We start from the raw sequence: 24217 nt of genomic DNA on the forward strand, positions 1-24217 counted from the left end.
CCCGGATATTCTTGCCACGGAGGTAGTAAGGTAAAATATCGTTATTCTTTAGAGAGGAGATATCTTGGTCCTGTCAAATGAATGGGTAATGGCGTTTTGCAGTCCCAACAATCTTTTCACTGGCTGTCGAGTAAGTGTTACTAAGCTAGCCATCCAGGTAAATTAGATTTTTTTGGTCTGGATACGAAGGTATCCCTCCGTGGAATGGCCAGGACTTAAGCTTTTGCTTGTTGCAATAGGACAATGTCATACCCTGTAATGATAAATTTAGTAATCATTGCATCCGTGTGGACCTGTACCTCCATCGGATCACTGTAAATCTTGTGAGCTTTAAGCAAATGGTAGAAGGGCAAACCCTTTTTCAATACAGGAGAGTGGCTAGAAAGAGCAGGTGTATTTCGATCCGTAAGCTTTCTGATAAATAGAGATAGTCAAACAATGTTCATTCTTCCGAATCACAATATCTGAGTAAATTATCTCATATTGGTTGGTTTCAAATGTGAATTTGATGTCCACATCAGCAGAATTAGCCTGTGCAAGCATCCGCAATAGATTGTCGTCTGTCATTCCAATACATCTGTATTGCGGAAATAAAGTACAATATGTTCCGAAATTCCAACTTTTGATAAAAACAACTTCTCAACATCAAACATGTAGCAGTTCACATACGTTGGTGTCAGGCATGACCCCATAGCTCAACCTTTGAGCTGCAGATAGAACTGCCCACCAAAAAGGAACTTTAGTAGCCTTAAATAAACAATGTTAGGGCCCTCGTATATAGGGCTACTAGAAATCAGTCTCCTCACATCCTCCAAGCCCTTGCAGTGAGAGATGTTAGCATAGATGCTGACAATGTCCATGGTGCAAAAGACAGAAACTGGTACAAATTCCCATAGTTTGCTTGCAGGAAGTGTCTTTCAGATATGAATCCTGGGCTTGGACCACAGGTTTGAAGGTAGTAGACCAAATACTGTGAAATGGCATAATAGGGGATGCAATTGGGCGCCCGGGTGAGGGCCTAGCATCTTTATGCAACTTGGACAATGTATAAAAAATTATAACCACATGATGGTTCCTGCTTGAATTGGGATGTAGGGTCATCGTCCAGTCTCTTACACACTGATGGTTCATTAAGCTGGCAATAAATGTCCTGTTTATAGTATTCCAGGTTCATGATGGCTATCGCCCTACCACCCACCCCTCCTTTATTAGCAGGGCAAATAATATCGTCATATCTACTTAAGTTACGCAGGGCCATCATTTCGGCCTTTCAGAGATTTTGATGTGAAGCACCTCTAGTGACGAAGTCCCGTGACGAAACGGGCGTGACCAGCAGGACTTGTGACGTGGATCCAGTGCCCAGACGAGCGGCGTGTGAGGTCTGTTTGTTGTCCGTGCGGCTGGATGTCCAGAGCGGCTTTTGGTATTCCTAAAGCAACGTTGCACATCGGTGTATGCCATCCGGAGGCTACACTAGCTGTCTACACTGCGCTGGTTACCTTTTACTTTCAATGTATGTGAGTGAATACTTCGCCAGTAAAACACTTCTGATGATTACACTCACCATTGCGCCCTCCATTTTTTTCTATTTTACACATATATATATATATATATATACACACACACACCTCCAGAGGTAAACCACACCTCCTGATGAAGTCCCAATAGGACGAAATGCATTGGCCGTGGCTAAGGATGTGGACGCTGTGATGTCATCCGCCGGAAGCAGAGCGGGCGTAGAAGTGAGCTGGATTATCGATACTAAGCGGCTAAGTTACTGCTGTTGCCTATGCTGATGATTTTAAACTTACATTTGAGTTTAGTTTATTGTCATTAAATAATCAACATATGAACAATCAATAAAATTTAGATATAAGCAACATACATGTATGTGAACTTAAGTTTCAAGTAAAAAGTGTGTTTAAGTTACTTACAAGTGCGCTTTCCGTTTGTTCTCTTATTATATATATATATATATATATATATATATATATATATATATATATATATATATATAGATAGAGCAATCTATCCAGAAGAGTCCACACTTGTAATAATAGTGCTATAAATACTGGGGTGTCTCCCCATTAGGACCAAAAATCCTCATTAATATAAAGATAAATTAAGGGTGTACTCACCAATCTTCATAAATGCTTATTTAATTTATACAAAAGCCAGAGAGGCAGTTTATAATATCAATTTCTCGGTCCTAGATGTGGGGCTATGTATCTTCACAAAGGTAAACATCAGGGACCAATACATTGATGGTGAGTGCACCTGTGGAGATAGAGACAGATATAGAGAGATATATATATATATATATACACATATAAATATATATCTATATGTGTGTGTGTGTATGTATGTGTGTGTATATGTATGTATATATATATATATATATATATATATACACTGCTCAAAAAAATAAAGGGAACACTTAAACAACACATCCTAGATCTGAATTAATGAAATATTCTTGTTAAATACTTTGTTCTTTACATTGTTGAATGTGCTGACAACAAAATCACACAAAAATTATCAATAGAAATCAAATTTATTAACCCATGGAGGTCTGGATTTGGAGTCACACTCAAAATTAAAGTGGAAAAACACTACAGGCTGATCCAACTTTGATGTAATGTCCTTAAAACAAGTCAAAATGAGGCTCAGTAGTGTGTGTGGCCTCCACATGCCTGTATGACCTCCCTACAACGCCTGGGCATGCTCCTGATGAGGTGGCGGATGGTCTCCTGAGGGATCTCCTCCCAGACCTGGACTAAAGCATCCGCCAACTCCTGGATAGTCTGTGGTGCAACATGGCGTTGGTGGATGGAGCGAGACATGATGTTCCAGATGTGCTCAATTGGATTCAGGTCTGAGGAACGGGCGGACCAGTCCATAGCATCAATGCCTTCGTCTTGCAGGAACTGCTGACACACTCCAGCCACATGAGGTCTAGCATTGTCTTGCATTAGGAGGAACCTAGGGCCAACCGCTCCGGCATATGGTCTCACAAGGGGTCTGAGGATCTCATCTTGGTACCTAATGGCAGTCAGGCTACCTCTGGCAAGCACATGGAGGGCTGTGCGGTCCCCCAAAGAAATGCCACCCCACACCATTACTGACCCACTGCCAAACCGGTCATGCTGGAGGATGTTGCAGGCAGCAGAACGTTCACCTTGGCGTCTCCAGACTCTTATGTCTGTCACATGTGCTCATTGAGAACCTACTTTCCTCTGTGAAGAGCACAGGGCGCCAGTGGCAAATTTGCCAATCTTGGTGTCCTCTGGCAAACGCCAAATGTCCTGCACGGTGTTGGGCTGTAAGCCCAACCCCCACCTGTGGACGTCGGCCCCTCATACCACCCTCATGGAGTCTGTTTCTGATCGTTTGAGTAGACACATGCATATTTGTGGCTTGCTGGAGGTCATTTTGCAGGGCTCTGGCAGTGCTCCTCCTGTTCCTCCTTGCACAAAGGCTGAGGTAGCGGTCCTGCTGCTCGGTTGTTGCCCTCCTACGGCCTCCTCCACGTCTCCTGATGTACTGGCCTGTTTCCTGGTAGCGCCTCCATGCTCTGGACACTACGCTGACAGACACCGCAAACCTTCTTGCCACAGCTCACATTGATGTGCCATCCTGGATGAGTTGCACTACCTGAGCCACTTGTGTGGGTTGTAGACTCCGTCTCATGCTACCACTAGAGTGAAAGCACCGCCAGCTTTCTAAAGTGACCAAAACATCAGCCAGAAAGCATAGGAGCTGGGAAGTGGTTTGTGGTCACCGCCTGCAGAACAACTCCTTTATTGGGGGTGTCTTGCTAATTGCCTATAATTTCCACCTGCTGTCTATTCCATTTGCACAACAGCATGTGAAATTGATTGTCAATCAGTGTTGCTTCCTAAATGGACAGTTTGATTTCACAGAAGTGTGATTGACTTGGAGTTACATTGTGTTGTTTAAGTGTTCCCTGTATTTTTTTGAGCAGTGTGTGTATGTGTATGTATGTATGTATATATATATATATATATATATAATACATATATATATATATATATATATATATATATATATATATATACTGTCTGTGTATGTGTGTGTGTGTGTATATATATATATATATATATATGTAGGTACATGATGAAAATAATAGATCAAGGGGGAGCTGTAGATGTAGCATATTTAGGCTTTAGTAAGACATTTGACAGTGTCTCACATCGCAGACTGCTAAATAAAATTGAAACCGTGGGGGTGGGATATAAAACAGTTAAATGGATAGAAACCTGGTTGCAGGATAGGAAACACAGTTGTAGTAAATGGAGTGCAATCTATTGAGGGAATTGTTACCAGTGGAGTTCCCCAGGGATCTGTACTTGGTCCTGTTCTCTTTAATATCTTTGTTGGTGACATTGCAAATGGTATTGAAGGGAAAGTATGCCTTTTTGCAAATTATACAAAGACTTGCAACAGGGTAGACACACCGGGAGGGGTAAAACAAATGATTGATGACTTAGCTAGGCTTGAGAAATGGTCAAGAATGTGGCAACTACAGTTTAATGCTTAAAAATGCAAAATCATGCACTTGGGTTTCAAAAACCCAAAGGCTAAATATAGTATCCAAGGGTATTATGGAAACTTCTGAGGAGGAAAGGGATTTAGGTACTATTTCAAGTAACTTAAAGGCAGGAAAGTAATGCAACAAAGCAATGAGAAAGGCAATCAGTAGCAGGAAAAAAGAAGTAATAATGCCACTGCCTAGGTCATTGTTACGGCCTCATCTGGAATACTGTGTCCAGTTCTGGAGACCATATCTCTAGAAGGATATAAATACATTAGAGAGTGTACAAAGAAGGTCAACTAAAATGGTCCATGGCCTACATCACAAAACTTACCCGGAAAGGCTAAAAGATCTTAACGTGTATAGTTTGGAGGAGAGAAGGAAAAGGGGGTCAAAATAGAAACTTTCAAATATACCAAGGGTTTTAACAAAGTTCAGGAGGGAAACATTCTTCAAAGGAACAAAAGTATTAGAACTCGAGGACATACACTGAAACTGGAGGGAGGCAGGTTCAGGGGAAATTTAAGGAAAATTACTTCACAGAAAGGGTAGTGGATAAGTGGAATAGCCTTCCATCAGAGGTGGTAGAGGCTAAGACTGTAGAGCAATTTAAACATGCTTGGGATAGGCATATGAATACCCTTACGAAGAATTAAGGTTCAAAAAGGGTTGAGATTACCTAAAGGATAAAAAAAAATGGGCAGACTAGATAGGCCAAGTGGTTTTTCTCTGCCGTCAAATTCTATGTTACATTGTATGTATGTATGTATGTATCATTTTTAATATATATTACATTTCTCTGACGTCCTAAGTGGATGCTGGGGACTCCGTCAGGACCATGGGGAATAGCGGCTCCGCAGGAGACAGGGCACAAAAGTAAAAGCTTTAGGATCAGGTGGTGTGCACTGGCTCCTCCCCCTATGACCCTCCTCCAAGCCTCAGTTAGGTTTTTGTGCCCGGCCGAGAAGGGTGCAATCTAGGTGGCTCTCCTAAAGAGCTGCTTAGAGTAAAAGTTTTATTAGGTTTTTTATTTTCAGTGAGTCCTGCTGGCAACAGGCTCACTGCAACGAGGGACTTAGGGGAGAAGAAGTGAACTCACCTGCGTGCAGGATGGATTGGCTTCTTAGGCTACTGGACACTAGCTCCAGAGGGACGATCACAGGTACAGCCTGGATGGGTCACCGGAGCCGCGCCGCCGACCCCCTTGCAGATGCTGAAGAGAGAAGAGGTCCAGAAATCGGCGGCTGAAGACTTCTCAGTCTTCATGAGGTAGCGCACAGCACTGCAGCTGTGCGCCATTGCTCTCAGCACACTTCACACCAACGGTCACTGAGGGTGCAGGGCGCTGGGGGGGGCGCCCTGGGCAGCAATGAAAATACCTATACTGGCTAAAAATACATAACATATAGCCTCTGGGGCTATATGGATGTATTTAACCCCTGCCAGGTTGTCAGAAAAACGGGAGAAGAAGCCCGCCGAAAAGGGGGCGGGGCCTATTCTCCTCAGCACACAGCGCCATTTTCCCTCACAGAACTGCTGGTGGGAAGGCTCCCAGGCTCTCCCCTGCACTGCACTACAGAAACAGGGTTAAAACAGAGAGGGGGGGCACTTATTTGGCGATATGATTATATATTAAGATGCCATAAGGGGAAAACACATATATAAAGGTTGTCCCTGTATAATTATAGCGTTTTGGTGTGTGCTGGCAAACTCTCCCTCTGTCTCCCCAAAGGGCTAGTGGGGTCCTGTCCTCTATCAGAGCATTCCCTGTGTGTGTGCTGGGTGTCGGTACGTGTGTGTCGACATGTATGAGGACGATGTTGGTGAGGAGGCGGAGCAATTGCCTGTAATGGTGATGTCACTCTCTAGGGAGTCGACACCGGAATGGATGGCGTATTTAGGGAATTACGTGATAATGTCAACACGCTGCAAGGTCGGTTGACGACATGAGACGGCCGGCAAACAAATTAGTACCTGTCCAGGCGTCTCAAACACCGTCAGGGGCTTTAAAACGCCCATTTACCTCAGTCGGTCGACACAGACAGGGACACTGACTCCAGTGTCGACGGTGAAGAAACAAACGTATTTTCCTTTAGGGCCACACGTTACATGTTAAGGGCAATGAAGGAGGTGTTACATATTTCTGATACTACAAGTACCACAAAAAAGGGTATTATGTGGGGTGTGAAAAAACTACCTGTAGTTTTTCCTGAATCAGATAAATTAAATGAAGTGTGTGATGATGCGTGGGTTTCCCCCGATAGAAAATTATTGGCGGTATACCCTTTCCCGCCAGAAGTTATGGCGCGTTGGGAAACATCCCTTAGGGTGGATAAGGCGCTCACACGCTTATCAAAACAAGTGGCGTTACCGTCTCCAGATACGGCCGCCCTCAAAGAGCCAACTGATAGGAGGCTGGAAAATATCCGAAACAGTATATACACACATACTGGTGTTATACTGCGACCAGCGATCACCTCAGCCTGGATGGGCAGCGCTGGGGTGGCTTGGTCGGATTCCCTGACTGAAAATATTGATACCCTTGACAGGGACAGTATTTTATTGACTATAGAGCATTTAAAGGATGCATTTCTATATATGCGAGATGCACAGAGGGATATTTGCACTCTGGCATCAAGAGTAAGTGCGATGTCCATATCTGCCAGAAGATGTTTATGGACACGACAATGGTCAGGTGATGCAGATTCCAAACGGCACATGGAAGTATTGCCGTATAAAGGGGAGGAGTTATTTGGGGTCGGTCCATCGGACCTGGTGGCCACGGCAACAGCTGGAAAATCCACCTTTTTTACCCCAAGTCACATCTCAGCAGAAAAAGACATCGTCTTTTCAGCCTCAGTCCTTTCGTCCCCATAAGGGCAAGCGGGCAAAAGGCCAGTCATATCTGCCCAGGGATAGAGGAAAGGGAAGAAGACTGCAGCAGGCAGCCCATTCCCAGGAACAGAAGCCCTCCACCGCTTCTGCCAAGTCCTCAGCATGACGCTGGGGCCGTACAAACAGGTGCGGTGGGGGGTCGTCTCAAGAGTTTCAGCACGCAGTGGGCTCACTCGCAAGTGGACCCCTGGATCCTACAAGTAGTATCCCAGGGGTACAGATTGGAAATTCGAGACGTCTCCCCCTCGCAGGTTCCTGAAGTTTGCTTTACCAACGTCTCCCTCCGACAGGGAGGCAGTATTGGAAACAATTCACAAGCTGTATTCCCAGCAGGTGATAATCAAAGTACCCCTCCTACAACAAGGAAAGGGGTATTATTCCACACTATATTGTGGTACTGAAGCCAGATGGCTCGGTGAGACCTATTCTAAATCTGAAATATTTGAACACTTACATACAAAGGTTCAAATCAAGATGGAGTCACTCAGAGCAGTGATTGCGAACCAGGAAGAAAGGGACTATATGGTGTCCCTGGACATCAGGGATGCTTACCTCCATGTCCCAATTTGCCCTTCTCACCAAGGGTACCTCAGGTTCGTGGTACAGAACTGTCACTATCAGTTTCAGACGCTGCCGTTTGGATTGTCCACGGCACCCCGGGTCTTTACCAAGGTAATGGCCGAAATGATGATTCTTCTTCAAAGAAAATGGACGATCGCCTGATAAGGGCAAGGTCCAGAGAACAGTTGGAGGTCGGAGTAGCACTATCTCAAGTAGTTCTACGACAGCACGGGTGGATTCTAAATATTCCAAAATCGCAGCTGTTTCCGACGACACGTCTACTGTTCCTAGGGATGATTCTGGACACAGTCCAGAAAAGGGTGTTTCTCCCGGAGAAGAAAGCCAGGGAGTTATCCGAGCTAGTCAGGAACCTCCTAAAACCAGGAAAAGTGTCAGTGCATCATTGCACAAGGGTCCTGGGAAAAATGGTGGCTTCTTACGAAGCGATTCCATTCGGCAGATTTCACGCAAGAACTTTTCAGTGGGATCTGCTGGAAAAATGGTCCGGATCGCATCTTCAGATGCATCAGCGGATAACCCTGTCTCCAAGGACAAGGGTGTTTCTTCTGCGGTGGCTGCAGAGTGCTCATCTACTAAAGGGCCGCAGATTCGGCATTCAGGACTGGGTCCTGGTAACCAAGGATGCCAGCCTGAGAGGCTGGGGAGCAGTCACACAGGGAAAAAATTTCCAGGGAGTGTGATCAAGTCTGGAGACTTCTCTCCACATAAATATACTGGAGCTAAGGACAATTTACAATGCTCTAAGCTTAGCAAGACCTCTGCTTCAAGGTCAGCCGGTATTGATCCAGTGGGACAACATCACGGCAGTCGCCCACGTAAACAGACAGGGCGGCACAAGAAGCAGGAGGGCAATGGCAGAAACTGCAAGGATTCTTCGCTGGGCGGAAAATCATGTGATAGCACTGTCAGCAGTGTTCATTCCGGGAGTGGAAAACTGGGAAGCAAACTTCCTCAGCAGGCACGACCTCCACCCGGGAAAGTGGGGACTTCATCGGGAAGTCTTCCACATGATTGTGAACCGTTGGGAAAGACCAAAGGTGGACATGATGGCGTCCCGCCTGAACAAAAAACTGGACAGGTATTGCGCCAGGTCAAGAGACCCTCAGGCAATAGCTGTGGACGTTCTGGTAACACCGTGGGTGTACCAGTCGGTGTATGTGTTCCCTCCTCTGCTTCTCATACCCAAGGTACTGAGAATTATAAGACGTAGAGGAGTAAGAACTATACTCGTGGCTCCGGATTGGCCAAGAAGGACTTGGTACCCGGAACTTCAAGAAATGCTCACAGAGGACTCATGGCCTCTGCCGCTAAGAAGGGACTTGCTTCAGCAAGTACCATGTCTGGTGCCTCCAGTGGCACTGTGGGATCTCAACGTAGTTCTGGGATTCCTCAAATCACATTGGTTTAAACCGCTCAAATCTGTGGATTTGAAATATCTCACATGGAAAGTGACCATGCTGTTGGCCCTGGCCTTGGCCAGGCAAGTGTCAGAATTGGCGGCTTTGTCTCACAAAAGCCCATATCTGATTGTCCATTCGGACAGGGCAGAGCTGCGGACTCGTCCCCAGTTTCTCCCTAAGGTGGTGTCAGCGTTTCACCTGAACCAGCTTATTGTGGTACCTGCGGCTACTAGGGACTTGGATGACTCCAAGTTGCTAGATGTTGTCAGGGCCCTGAAAATATAGGTTTCCAGGACGGCTGGAGTCAGGAAAACTGACTTGCTGTTATCCTGTATGCACCCAACAAACTGGGTGCTCTTGCTTCTAAGCAGACGATTGCTAGTTGGATGTGTAGTACAATTCAGCTTGCACATTCTGTGGCAGGCCTGCCACAGCCAAAATATGTAAATGCCCATTCCACAAGGAAGGTGGGCTCATCTTGGGCGGCTGCCCGAGGGGTCTCGGCTTTACAACTTTGCCGAGCTGCTACTTGGTCAGGGGCAAACACATTGAAAAATTCTACAAATTTGATACCCTGGCTGAGGAGGACCTGGAGTTCTCTCATTCGGTGCTGCAGAGTCATCCGCACTCTCCCGCCCGTTTGGGAGCTTTGGTATAATCCCCATGGTCCTGACGGAGTCCCCAGCATCCACTTAGGACGTCAGAGAAAATAAGAATTTACTTACCGATAATTCTATTTCTCGTAGTCCGTAGTGGATGCTGGGCGCCCATCCCAAGTGCGGATTGTCTGCAATACTTGTACATAGTTATTGTTACAAAAATCGGGTTATTATTGTTGTGAGCCATCTTTTCAGAGGCTCCGCTGTTATCATGCTGTTAACTGGGTTCAGATCACAGGTTGTACAGTGTGATTGGTGTGGCTGGTATGAGTCTTACCCGGGATTCAAAATCCTTCCTTATTGTGTACGCTCGTCCGGGCACAGTATCCTAACTGAGGCTTGGAGGAGGGTCATAGGGGGAGGAGCCAGTGCACACCACCTGATCCTAAAGCTTTTACTTTTGTGCCCTGTCTCCTGCGGAGCCGCTATTCCCCATGGTCCTGACGGAGTCCCCAGCATCCACTTATATATATATATATTATTTTTTTGCAATGTATATAATATAGGTATAGATTTGTGTACATGGTCAATTCCGTGCTCCTATTGTTTGATTTCTTTTTTCAATCCTCAACCAAATTGATTTATATAATAATGTGTTTCTATACCTATACTAATATTACATTTATCAGATAAATGATATTATATTGGTTTTGTTTAACACATGATCTAGCCACATTACAAATGATAATAGTATATAGAATAAGTTGTTTTTATGTTCTGTTTATCATACTGTATAGTATTTTTGCTTTTTTTAATGTAGTAAAAAGACAAAAAATATAAAAAAAAAATTAGAGATGAAATTTAACCTATTTATAATCTTTTGTCATCCTAGTTTGGATTTTCACACAGTACTATGGCCAGCATCTACCCAGAGAGCATTATGATAAAAGCATTTTTAATGCTCTCATCAATCCATCTCTAAATATGAGTTGTTGGCCAGATGTGTTTCACCTTTTGGAAACCGCTGTTACCGCTAAAATACTGGTGAGTGTGACTAGTAATTCTACACTGTTAGTGGTAGTTAATTTCTTGCTTCTACTGCTATAGTTGCTTGCAACCATTTGGGCACCCTGATGCATATTTCAGAGACTACCAATAGTCAAAAGTACTAAATACAACATCTGCAAGTTACATACTTAGGCATGCCATGTAGTTTTTCTGCACATTCAATAAGACTATTAGGCACCTTCCTAATCTGCACTTGGTTATGCCTTGGCTGAAATAATTTTTAAAATATTTTTTGTAGAAAGCTATGAATCTTTCCATTATTGCTTTAGGGTGTTTTACTCTACTCTTCCTTGCAAAACTCTATAGTTCATAACTGTTCTTAGGTTTTCTTGCATGTGCAGCATATTATAGGCATGGTTGTCAGAAACCGATGAGTGGTAACTTGATGCGTACGTCAGGGATGGGAGCAGATCATCTTTGCATATGTGCAAACCAGCTTTACACCTTTCATGAGCCCTAGAGTACTACTGATAGTTTAATCCATTGAATGGTTAACTTGATGGCTACACGCTATTATAATGAATATTGCAGTGGCGACAACACTGTCACTACTCAATAGCGCCCTTTTGGTGACCATCCCTAATTTGAGATCCCATCATAGATTTTCTATATTTAAGTCTGCAAGTACATATTTGCTGTTGATGTATGTTTCGTATTGTCTTGCTGTAATATCCAATTTCATGCCGTTTCAATTAATGAAGTTGAAATTTAGGTTCCGAGTTGATCGCTTGCTGCCTTTTTTTGCAGAATTGCGATCAGGCTAAAAACCGGCAGTTCTGCGCATGCGTATGGGCCGCAGGGCGCACACGCTAAGCAATTTCACACAAAACTATGCAATTTTACACACGGCCGAGCGACGCTTTTCAGTCGCTCTGCTGATCGGTTAGTGATTGACAGGAAGTGGGTGTTTCTGGGTGGTAACTGAGCGTTTCCCGGGAGTGTGCTAAAAAACGCAGGCGTGACAGGCAAAAACACAGGAGTGGCTGGAGAAACGGGGGGGGGGGGGGGGTTGGCCAAACGCAGGGCGTTTGTGACGTCAAACCAGGAACTAAACTGACTGCAGTGATCGCAAGATAGGAGTAGGTCTGCAGCTACTCAGAAGCGGCTGGAAATTTTTTTGTAGCAATTCTGCTACTCTTTCGTTCATACTTCTGCTAAGCTAAGATACACTCCCAGAGGGCGGCGGCTTAGCATGCGCACTGCTGCTAAAAGCAGCTAGCAAGCGAACAACTATGAATGAGGGCCTTAGTCCGATCCATTCATGTTTTCACCCAAACAATACAAATATAACGTAAGCATTTGTATTAAAATGGTATCCCATAGGAATGTTTTTTTGGTTTGATTTTTGGGGGTTTTTTCAGAAATATATTTGAGTTTTCACAATAAAACAGTAGAAAAAACATACATTTATGTAGTCATAAAGAAAAGGCATGGAATACAGGCAAATTGAGCATCAAAGAAGAATACAGACACATTAGTACCCAATAGTAAGCATAATAAGATACAAAAACGGGCACGGAGATCCATTATCTAGTGCACAGGTTCTCAAACTCGGTCCTCAGGACCCCACATGGTTCATGTTTTGCAGGTCGCCTGTACATTTTTAAGATGTGACAGGGTGTGATACGCAGTGCACCTGCCAGGTGACATGGAAAACGTGAACCGTGTGGGCCCTGAGGACCGAGTTTGAGAACCACTGATCTAGTGTGTCCAGTGACAAAGAGAAGTAAAATACAGCTGAGGATAAAATGACTGACAATTGAAAATCGGACATACACAAATGTTACCGAAACAAATAAAAATAGCAAGAGAGAGTGAAAAGAAAACAGAAAGAAAGAGACAACTAGAGAGGGAAGGGAAAGAGGGACATAGGGCACGAAGTCTGAGTAAAAATACACAGAAAACATTTGTAACGAATGTAAAACATAAAACAAAGAGTGTGATATGACCAGTGATATGACCAATGAGACATGGGTGGAGGCAAATGTTGATCAAATAGTCAGCCCCCTCAGGGGTCATTGGCAATTCGACGAAGCAAAGACCATTTAGTTGAGTCAAATAGAGACAGTACTTGTTGTTGATGAGGAGTCTAATGGTTTTATAAAACAGCCCCATGTTCTATAAAATCATATAACATTACATTCAACATTTGGCAGAGTGGGCTTGACGGTCCAAATATAGAGTGTGGCTAAGGCGAGGTCGTAAAGTAACAAGCCTAGGAGGGGTTTTAATAATCCAATTAGTGAGAATAAGTTTTTTCCCCAACGTCCGAATATTCTGTACAGTAATAAAGGGATAAGGTGCCTCTTTTGTGATGGGATGCCCCAATCTGAAAAGTGTAAATCAAGCATTGCTTTGCACTCTAACTTCAACCTAAGATGGAACGTTTGAGTTAATAAACCATAAAACCTTAAACCAGAATTTCTTTATTTTGGGGCAGCTCCAGAAACAGTGTAAAAATAAAGCATTGGGGGTCCTACACTTTAAACATTTCCCAGATTCAGACGGGACCATATGTTTTCTTTGACCAGGAGAGATATAAGCTCTGTGTAAATTTTTGTGTTGCAAAACAGGGGTACAGAAGGAAGAGAAGGGGGGGGGGAGAATAGGCACATGAATACATGAGACAACATAATGGCAAACGTACATACAGTTCAATGTCAGTCAAACAGGTATATCAGAGAAACTGCAGTGGACCTAAAGCAATAGAGAAAAAAAGCGGCATTGGGCACATTATATATACAGCTCTGAGAGAGAGGTAATCCTATGCTTGGGGGGGGGGGGGACCTCATCAGCCGAGAGGTCATGAGGGTGCATGTCCGGGGAGGGGGTAACGTAGTATCAATGTAGCGCCCACACCCTCTGTGATAAAAAGATCCCAAGGTATCCAACGAACTAAGGGGGATTTAGCGGAAAAGGAATATGGGATGTGCTCAGGCTCCATCAAAAAGTGCAGCTGGATTTTGTGCATAATTTTCAATAAGGGAGGCGATGTGGATTGTTTCCAGTTCTGGGCCAGGGCTGCACGTGCAGCGAGACAGATATGTCCTAAAACATAATGTAAATGAGCACCCACAGATTGCGGGTACACATTCAATAAAGCTATGAGAGGGGAAGGGGACAAGTCAAGCTCCCGAACTTTATTGATTAGCCCAAATACCTCGACCCAGTACAATTGAATATGGGGACATGTCCAAAAAATATGGAAGAGGTGGCCTACCTCTCCGCATAGACGCCAACAAAACTTCGAACATGCAGGCCAAATCGTGTGCAACCTATCAGGTGTGAGGTATAATCTGTGTAGTACTTGACATGCATCTCGGAGTGATTCAGGCATTTAGACATTGTAAAAGATGACAAAAAAATGTGCTGCCATTGAGAATCATGTAGAGTACAGCCAATATACACCTCACACCTGATTTGGGCTCTAGATTTAGAAACGGGGGTCAATGTCAGTAATGCTCTGTACCAGAAGGAAATCTCACCCTTAGAAGTATCATTAGAGAGTCTGCCTATGACATGCGAAATAGAAGGTGGTGGTGGGGTGAGAGTACAGTGGAGGCTATTCCACCAGTGTTGTATTTGATAGTATCGGAGCCTCTCAGAGTTGGGCAGAGAGAAGCGTCCCTGGATGTCAGAAAAAGAGCCAAGCACAGACCCATTAAACAAGTCTCCCAGGAACCCCACCCCCCTGGAACGCCAATTTGCCAGATTGAGATTAGGGACTATGGCGGCCACCGTACGTAATGATACTAAAGACAAATTATGATAGGAAGGGGATAGGGCCATAGTTAGTTTGTCCCAGACCTGTAACGTGGCTCGGGTAGAGGGAAGGAGGCTTAAACCCTGTGGCCGCAGAGATTTGGGTAGCCAGAAGAGATCTTTCAGGGGAAAACGAGGACAGGCCATTTCCTCCAGACACGTTCACCCCGGACGCGCATCTCTACAAAAATATTTTATCTGAGCCAAGAGGCAGGCTTCTTGGTACAGTGAAAGATTAGGCATATCCAGGCCACCAACTCTCCTCGGTAGAGACATCCTCGCGCGGACAAGTTTAGGTGGACACGAAAACCATATATATTTGGTAAGAATAGCAGTGGCCTTATCTAGATCTTTCTTTAAGAAGACAAAGGGAATAGTGCGGAACAGGAAAATTAATTTGGGAAGCAATGACATTTTAAAAGCGGCCAGACGCCCCAACCAGGAAATTTCATAATTAAGCCATGATTTGGTGAACAACTGAAGGGAGGCCAACAGAGGAGGGAGGTTAACTTCAAAAACAGAAGCGGTAGATGGGGGAATTAAAATACCTAAATATCGTATCGAGGACGTTTGCCAATTGTAAGGGTACTTAGCACGCAAAGAGGCCAAGGAGTGGGTGAGATTAATGGGCAGTGCTTCGGTTTTAGAGGCGTTTCATTTATAATAAGATGCTGCAGAGTACATATCCAAAATATTGTGTAAATGGGGGAGTGTAGTGCAAGGGTCAGTTACAAATAAGAGAACATCGTCCGCGAACAGACATAGTTTATGAAGGGAGGAGCCTAACCGCAGTCCTGGGAACTGCGGGTCCGCTCGGAGCTTAGCTGCCAGAGGCTCAATTGCCAGGACAAAAATGAGAGGGGAGAGAGGACAGCCCTGGCGGGTGCCATTGTAAATAGGAAAGGGGGAAGATTTAAAAACCATTACTGAAGACCGGGGCCTACGGAGAGCTATACAAGGCTAATATAGATGAAAGGATTTGATTGCGAAGGCCGAATTTTAACAATACTTCTCGCATATAAGACCAGTTTAAGCGATCAAAGGCCTTTTCCGCATCCAGAGGTAACAGAAGGAGACCTTGCTTACGGGCTAGGGAATCTACAAGGTTAAATACCCTGCGTGTATTAACAGACGCTTGTCTTCCGGGTATAAAGCCGACCTGGTCCGGATGTATCAGGGAGGGGAGAAGGGCGTTCAATCGGTAAGCTATTAGTTTAGCATTTATGTTAATGTCCCCGTTCAATAGCGCAATGGGGCGATCATTTTGACAAGAAGTCAAATTCTTACCCGGTTTGGGGATCGTAACAATACGAGCCTCTAGCATCTCCTCAGGGAGGGTGCACCGAGAGGTAATGTCATTGTAAACTGCCACCAGAGAGGGAGCTAGGAGATCCAGGAGTAAAACATAAGTAATTAATAAAGCCATCGGGGCCCGGTGCTTTACCCTTAGGGAGAGACTTGATCACCTTAAGGGTTTCCGATGCGGACCAAGGGGCATTCAGTATCTCTAATTGATCGTCTGAAATGGAAGGGAGTCTTAAATCAGCTAAGAAGGAGTTGATAGAAGAAGGAGTGGGCTGAGGGGTAGAGGGGTCAGTCGAGAGGTTATAAAGTTGGGAGTAGAAGTTGGCAAATTGATTCGATATCTCCGGAGGGTTAGAAATCTTGGCGCCCGCAGGGTATACAATAAGCCTAATTCTATTCCTACCTTGCTGCGCTCTAAGCTTACGGGCAAGCATTTTCGCCGGTCTGTTCCCCGCTAAATAAAAATTTTGACGCATCCTATTGAGTGAGGCCTGGGTGCGTGCCATAAGTAATTTCTGGAGTTGGGACCTAGTGTCAGCTAACTCCTTCTGGAGGGATTTCTAAGGTCTAGATTGATTTTTGTCCTCTAACTCCTTTAACTTAAGCTCCAAATCGGTCTGACGTTGCTGATTAAGTTTTTTTAGCTGTGCTCCACCGCCCCCCTAGTAACGGCCTTAAGTGCACACCAAAAATTCAGGGTGGACGTGTCCGAGGGGGAATTAAATTCCATATTGGAAGAGATGCTATCAACTATAATTTTTGTTTGATACGAGATTAGTCAGCAAGCGAGGAGAAAGTCTCCAAGGGTGGGGGGGCATGCTGGCTAACAACATCCCATTTAAGAATCATCGGGGCGTGGTCTGACCAGGTTATAGGGAGAATGTAAACGGATCTGGCAAACTGGAGGGTCCATTTATCCGAAAACATAAAATCATTACGGGAGTAGGAATTGTAGACGGGGGAGTAATAGGTGTACTCACGGCCAGTAGGGTTTTGCACTCGCCAAATATCATAGAGGTCAAATTCAACTAAAAGATTCCGAAAGGCTAAACATGTGGCATTAGAGGGGGCTGAAGAGGAGGAAGAGGGCCTGGGAGACCTGTCCAACTTAGGGTCAAGAACTAAATTAAAGTACCCTGTGAGAAGAAGGGAGCCAGTACGAATTTTCTGAATAGCCAAACATAGTTTACTGAAAAGGCTACTTGGTTTGAATTGGGGGCATATGCTGAGACCAGAGTAACTGGCTTATCATTTAAAAGGCCGCTCAGTATAAAGTATCGGCCATTTTTATTGGCTATCTGGGAATGCAAGGTGAAGGAGATGGAATTCCTAAACAGTATAGCCACACCGTTCCTCTTAAAGGGGCCATTAGCAAAGTAACCTAAAGGGAATCTGCGGTCTTTAAAAATAGGGGGCGCTAATGATGAAAAGTGCGTCTCCTGCAGTGTGACAATATCCGCTTTATGTCTAGCAAAATTACCCAAAGCCAGCCTTCGCTTAACATTTATGGATAAAACCTGAACCATCGAAGCAAACTAATGCATGTTGTGGGTGGTGAATGACACATACAAAGAAAAACTTGTCTCAGGCAATTAATACCTATATCATAACAGAGGGAGGGGAAGGGAAAATAACAAACCAAAACAACCCAGTACATCGGGTCGGCATAACTGCTGCAAGGAAAGCAAAAAAATGCAGTAGTGTATTACCAGGGGTGAACATGTGGCCTCGCGCCACCACCTATGAACCTAAACAAGAAAAAAGAAAGCAGGAACAAATATGCCTCCCAACAGTATAAAATAGAACAAAAAACAGATACGTATGATCTAAGTTATAGACACAGAGTTGGGATGAACGATCGTTGTTTGGCCAAAGTCAGGGCAGAGAAATCCGGGAAAAGCTGTAATCCGCCAAGCACATGAGAATCTGAGTCACCCACCGCTCTGTCCGCTTTCAGGATGCGTTCTTTCGTCGTAAAGAAATGCACTCTCATGAGCGTATCTCTCGGGAGCAAGGGAGCAACCGAGCGTGGTTTAGGCAGTCTATGAATCCCGTCTATAAGCAGCTCCCTGGGGTCGGCTCTGGGCAAGAGCTTCCTGAATAGTGCGGTGGCGTAATCTTCCAACTCAGAATTCTGCACGGAGTCCGGAATGCCTCGGATTTTGATATTACGCCGAGATCGGACCTCTATATCTGCAATCTTGATTTTAAACTCCTCAAGTTCACTTTGCTGCTGATCATGGGCCGCTATGAGGTCATTATGAGACGAGACCAGTTCCTCTACTTTCCGTTCCAGATGGTCTGTACGTTCTCCTATAGCGTGCAGTTCCGTCTTAACCTCCCGAACAGCAGCTGTGAGATCTTGCATCAACTCAGATTTAAACGCTGAGAGGGCCTGGTACAGAGTTTTGACCGTGAGAGGGGCATCAGAGTCAGGGTCAAACCCCGGCACAGAGGCAGGGCTGCAGGGAGTATCTTGTGCAGAAGCGGCAGCCGGGGACTTCCGTATAGAAGAGGCGGCAAGGGCCGCTTTCTGAGATGGGATTCTCTGGGAGGCAGCACCTCTTTAACCTTTTTTGGAGGAATTCTGATGGAATGTGATTCCGCAGACTAGGCGGCGATGATGGAAAAGCTCAGGATCTCGCAGAATGTGTGGCGGAGAGTTAGGTAAGCATAAAGGACAAGGGTGGTGGCGTACAAGCGGTCTGGACTACATCAGAAGATCAGTGTCACAAAAGGCCAGGCAGAGGATCATCACTAGCCTGCAGCGCCTAGAGGGTGGACTCCCAGCCGGGAGAGAAGGGTGAGAGGTCTGTCACCCAGCTAGCATCCAGCAGCACCATGTCTCAGGTGTCAGGCAAACAGTGCTGCACTGATGGGTTACACTCCCCTCCAGGGATACCCCTGCGTCGGTGTGTAGGGGCCAGCAGGCATGCAAGGAGCAGACAGGAGAAATAGGCCACCCACGACTGCAAGCAGGCTAGGAGAGGCCAATTCTGGGCTTCCACGTCGATAGAGCACTTCCGGCAGGGAGGAAGCACAAATCCAGGCCGCGGCTCCCGGTTCTCATGTAGGCCGCAATCAGCAGGAGCTCCCAGGGAGGCAGCAGATCTCACTATCCCCCCGTGGGAGGCCGTCCAGGGGGTCCAGATGGTGGAGGAGAGCGGCCGGCGCTCGTGGGAGCGGGATGAAGCAGCTGAGGAGGAGATCGGGTGCAGCAAGATGGCCGCTGGGAAGAGAGGAGCCGGAGCAGACACGCCACAGACGTGGCTCTGGAGGGTAAACAAGGGAGCCTCGTCCTCGTCGCTGGTCCCGGAGGTTTAGGGCAGGTAGGAGGCTGTGGGGGAACCGTGGGAGGGAGCCGCCACGTATACCGGCTCGGCCGCGTTCCGGACCCAGAGCCTGCTTCCGGGGAGGCCCCAAACTCGAGGTGCCGGTCCCAGAGCGGGAGGTAGGCCTCGGCCGCTAGAAGTTGCAGGGGACCGCTCTCCAGCCCCCCGAGACCCGCACGCTATGCAGAGCCGCGGGTAGAACCAATTGGGGTGTTGTTAGCTGCAGGGGCTAATTGCAAAACAAAGACTAAACCTCTGGCAGCAGGAGCTCTGAGACTGCGCATGGCCTGGACCTAGCTCTGTGTAAATTTAATGCGAGTCTCCTGTAGTTGTGTCGAATTGAGCGCTTTAAGAAATGTGTAAAATTGTCCATCAATTCCTTATATGATATAGGAGACAGGTAGTCAATTCCCCAACTTTTAACAGTCTGGGACCACAGTTTTGTTTCAACCCAGCCAAAATATCCCAATAAAGATAACGAGTTTTATATGGGGAGAGCTGTACTAGAGCAACAATAAGTGTGAGAGGATAATTATCCAGGGTTGGGTCATATGGGGGAGGTAAGGAAAGGACATAATGTTGTAATTGTAAGTACATAAAGTCAGCATGTGGGACCTGAAATTTGTCAGATAAATCAGAGAAGGACTGTAAAACACCACCAGGATCGAATACATCCTTAATTGATGCATTGCCCTTTTGTTGCCAACGAGAGAACTTCACATTGTCTAGAGCCGCTGGAAAAAAACATGGATTGCCACAAAAGGGTATAAATTTGGTGTGAGCTGGGTTCCTCTTAAGTGATTTGTTCACAGACCACCATGCCAAGTAGACATTCCAAAATAGAGGGTTAGCACGAGCAGAAGGGGGAAGAGTGGCTTTAGGGGTATGAAGCAAACCCCGCAGATCATGTGGAGCGCAAAATGTTTGTTCTAGGGGGTAGATAGAGTAGGTAGAGCGGGAAAGCAACCAATCAAACACATATCGGAATGCTACAGCTTTGGTAAAAGCGGATATGTCCGGCACGGCCAGACCACCCGCACATTTACGTAGCCTGAGTTTAGCTAAAGCTATACGGGGACTCTTACCGGACCATAAGAATTTTGTAAAAAGTTTATCACAGTGGCGGAGATCCGGCCATGTCAGAGCATATGGCAGAATCTGGATAAGGTAGGAAAGTTTAGGAAAAATTATGCTTTTCAGCACCGCAACCATCCCCATGAGGGATAAAGGTAGAGATGACCAGGATTCTAATTGAGTAGCAATTTTGTGTAGTATGGGAGTAAAATTGAGAGCATAGATGTCAAATGGAGAAGGCGTAATATAGATTCCCAAATATTTCACTTTAGAAGTATTGTGTTTAAATAGAGATAGGATTGAAGAAGAGGGAGAAGAAGACAGAGTGGCTGCAGCAGGGGTCAGTGGGAGGCGCTCAGACTTAGAAACATAGAATTTGACGGCAGATAAGAACCACTTGGCCCATCTAGTCTGCCCCTTTTTCTTTTTCATCCACTAGGGGTCACTGGAGTACTCTAGGGATATGGACGGTTCCACAGGAACTAGGCACTGAATAGTTAAACTTTGACTATACCTCCCCTCCATATCCCAGAGTACCTCAGTGTTTTTTCGGTGCTCACCGAGACTAGGCTTGTGGAACTTGATCCACAATTACTGAATTTTTTGATTATTTTTTTTTTTTAATCCCTTTCCCCCTTCCAAGAAGGCGAGGGTCTGGGATAGTGAAAGCTGCTGAAGCAGCTGCGGGTGTCGGACCTCTCTAGAAGAGCTCCCTCACTACCACGTGCAGGACTCCTGCAGTAAAAGGCTGACAGTGCTTACAGAGAAGCCCCGTCATTGCCCTCACCACAGGGTCCAGGTATGTGAACGGGGCGGTCAGCTCACGCTGCCGCCCCGCTGTGTGGGATACTGTGTGTGTGGCCGCCGGCCGCTGTCTTCAGCCGCCCACCGCCACTTCCAGCGCCGCTGTTTATGCTGTGTCCCCCACCGCTCTGAGCCGCGCCGGCCACGTTGATTTATGCATAGGCCGCTCCACGGCTGTATGCAGTGCGCTCCCCGGCCCTCGAATCGGCTTCCGGCTCTCTCTCCACCATAGCCCGGCTCCGTGTATAGAGACGGTACACGGAGCAGTTTAAAAGGCAGGCTCCATAGCCTAGTGAGTAACTTTGCTGCCACAGTGATGTTCCCTGCACATAGAAATGTCAGGGTCACTGGATAAAATCTCATGATCCACTCTTGTTGATAAAAGAAGTATGTTTCTAGATTACAGCAGCGCTGCATATGTGTTACAATAGGCTGTTAAGTCTTTGTTAAACAGGATACATGTTATATGTGCAGGTTTGAATGCAACATAGTATGTTTATTAAATCTGCTTACATAATTATAAGTCTGCACTTTTAACCATGCTTCCTGTTGTTTTTCCTGTTGTATTTCCAGAATTTCCTGTATTACATCTCTCCTCCATTGAAGGCGCAGGGGTGTTAAGGGGAATTTGGGAACAGGTATTACTGGCGTGCACTGCACTTGGCCAGATATATATTTATAGAGACACCTTAGTGCTATTTACTGAGTCGCGCAAGTTGTATTTTGTATTGTCTGTCTGCATAATGAGTAAGACACCAGCAAAGACTAAAAAGCAATTTTTACCATGTCTGTAACAGTGTATTACATGGATCTACACTCACTTACTATTATTTTTATCATAACTGTTTATAATGATATTATCCCAAAGACTGCAAATTTGAATCATGGCTGTGGTCAGCCAAATACTGGCTTTGTTCACTGTTGTAAAGTAAGATGTGTTATACAATTGGTCAGCACATGGTGATTATAAAACAGTATCTGTGGAGCACTGCAAGCATTGTGAGTTCAGGCTCACCTGCAGCAGCTTTGCTTAATTCACTTAGCCACACCACAATTGGATACGCCCGATCTTATCTGATCTTAGAAGCTAAGCAGTGTTGGGCCTGGTTAGCCACCTGGGAATACAAGGTGCTGTAGTTATTTTTAAATCTACAGCCACACCACACTGGATTCGGGACCCATTAACTAAGCTGCTGTTAAGCAGCAGATTTCTCAGGTTTTTAAGCCTGTGAGTGGTCACATTTAGTTTCAGACTTCTAAGAATTATTATACCTCTGAATCAGGATATATCTGGATATATGTATATGGGTATATAATATATATGTGTATGTGTGTATGCATATATGAAATATATATATATATTTTTAAGGTCTGAGTATGTGTGAATATACATTGTTGTATATGTGTGTATATTTTTATATATATATATATATATATATATATATATGTATAATATGCTGACATTAAAAATCTATTTTGCAATAAGCAAGACTACAGTGGCGCAGTTGGTCGGCACACAGTGTGCTTATTAAACAGTATCTGTTGAGCACTGCAAACATTGTGAGTTCAGGCCTCACCTTCCCAGATCCCCAGTGGCCTAATGGATAGGACACTGCCCTCCTAAACCAGGGATTGTGGGTTCAGGTACCACCTGGATTGCAAGTCACTACAACAACCATTTCATCACCAGAGTTGATGTTTAAACAGCAGCTTTTGCTTATTATTTTTACAGGTGGCTCTGTAGCCAAGTGGTTAGGCTTCCCGCCCACATTGAACATTGTGATTGCATGGACATGGTTCAGATCCTGGTTTAACAGGTGTAATATATAGATATAATAATAAAAAAATAAAAAAAACATGGTATGACACCATTTTTAACGTTACTTCCTGGGGCTTTGCTGGAGGTTGCTGCCCTAGAACACTCAGCTTCTGGGGGAGCGGGGGGTTGTTAGGAATTTAATTTATTAATTGTTTTTGACAGCATGTCTCTACAGGAAGATTCACTATTGCTGGAAACCACATGCACTATAATGCAGGTTTATACACAGATTACTTTCGTGGTGTACTTACTGGTCGGGGTACATGATCACTAAGTCTAATGCATAATCAAACAAGCAGCTTCGCTGCAGAGTTGGTCACACAGTGTGTCGGACAAATTCAACTGCGCAGACAGACCCTTACCGGTCCTCTTTGGGGGGAATGCGGGCGCATGTACTGCCTGAGAGGAAAAATTTTTACTGTTTCAGCTAGATTGTTGCGGTCGATTCGCCGCCAGCCCTCATAGCACCAGGCCAGTACGTCAGGTTCTCAGCGAAGGCTGAACAATTTCCAATGAGACAATCGCAATTATTGGGCGTTTAACTACCTATCGGAGTGTACCCTACACAGCAGTAGGGCTGTTGCTTCGCCCTGCTTTGGTAAGGGTTTGAGGTAACAAGGCTATAGTGGCAGGGCGCTCCAGTTCAGGTTTGCCCTAAATAAAGACCACCTTACATTTCTTGCTGCCTACAGCTTCTGTGAAGTTGGCAGTTGGTTCTTGCGTCTCAGCTTCGCTAGTGGTGCACAACGTCCACTTTGGCTTCGTTCCAAACGAGAATAGAGCGCAGACCGAGTTGGGGGGAAAATCTGATTTCCTACCATTGTTTACGCGAATTCCTGAATGATTCCGTCTCAACGATTTCAATTCCTAGGTATGATTCTCGATACGGTAAATCAAAGAATTTACCTACCCGAACAGAAGTACAAGTCATTCGTCATCTGGTACAATTAATGCTCAAGCCTCGCACGGTCTCGGTTCATTTGTGCATTCGCCTATTAGACACAATGGTGGCGGCTTTTGAA

At 45.3% G+C, this 24217-nt stretch overlaps 1 protein-coding gene across 5 annotated transcripts in view; it reads left to right on the forward strand.

Moving 5' to 3' along the window:
* TOPAZ1 (testis and ovary specific TOPAZ 1) overlaps positions 1–24217 on the forward strand; it is a 627583-nt gene that overhangs the window by 356601 nt on the left and 246765 nt on the right. For all 5 annotated transcript variants that reach the window (XM_063922327.1, XM_063922324.1, XM_063922325.1 and 2 more), the window contains exon 8: positions 10924–11075. In XM_063922327.1, coding sequence (XP_063778397.1) covers positions 10924–11075 — 152 coding nt within the window. The remainder of the gene's footprint in view (positions 1–10923; positions 11076–24217) is intronic.

This window comes from Pseudophryne corroboree, chromosome 5 (assembly GCF_028390025.1).
Source record: "Pseudophryne corroboree isolate aPseCor3 chromosome 5, aPseCor3.hap2, whole genome shotgun sequence".
In the NCBI taxonomy this organism is placed as follows: domain Eukaryota; kingdom Metazoa; phylum Chordata; class Amphibia; order Anura; family Myobatrachidae; genus Pseudophryne; species Pseudophryne corroboree.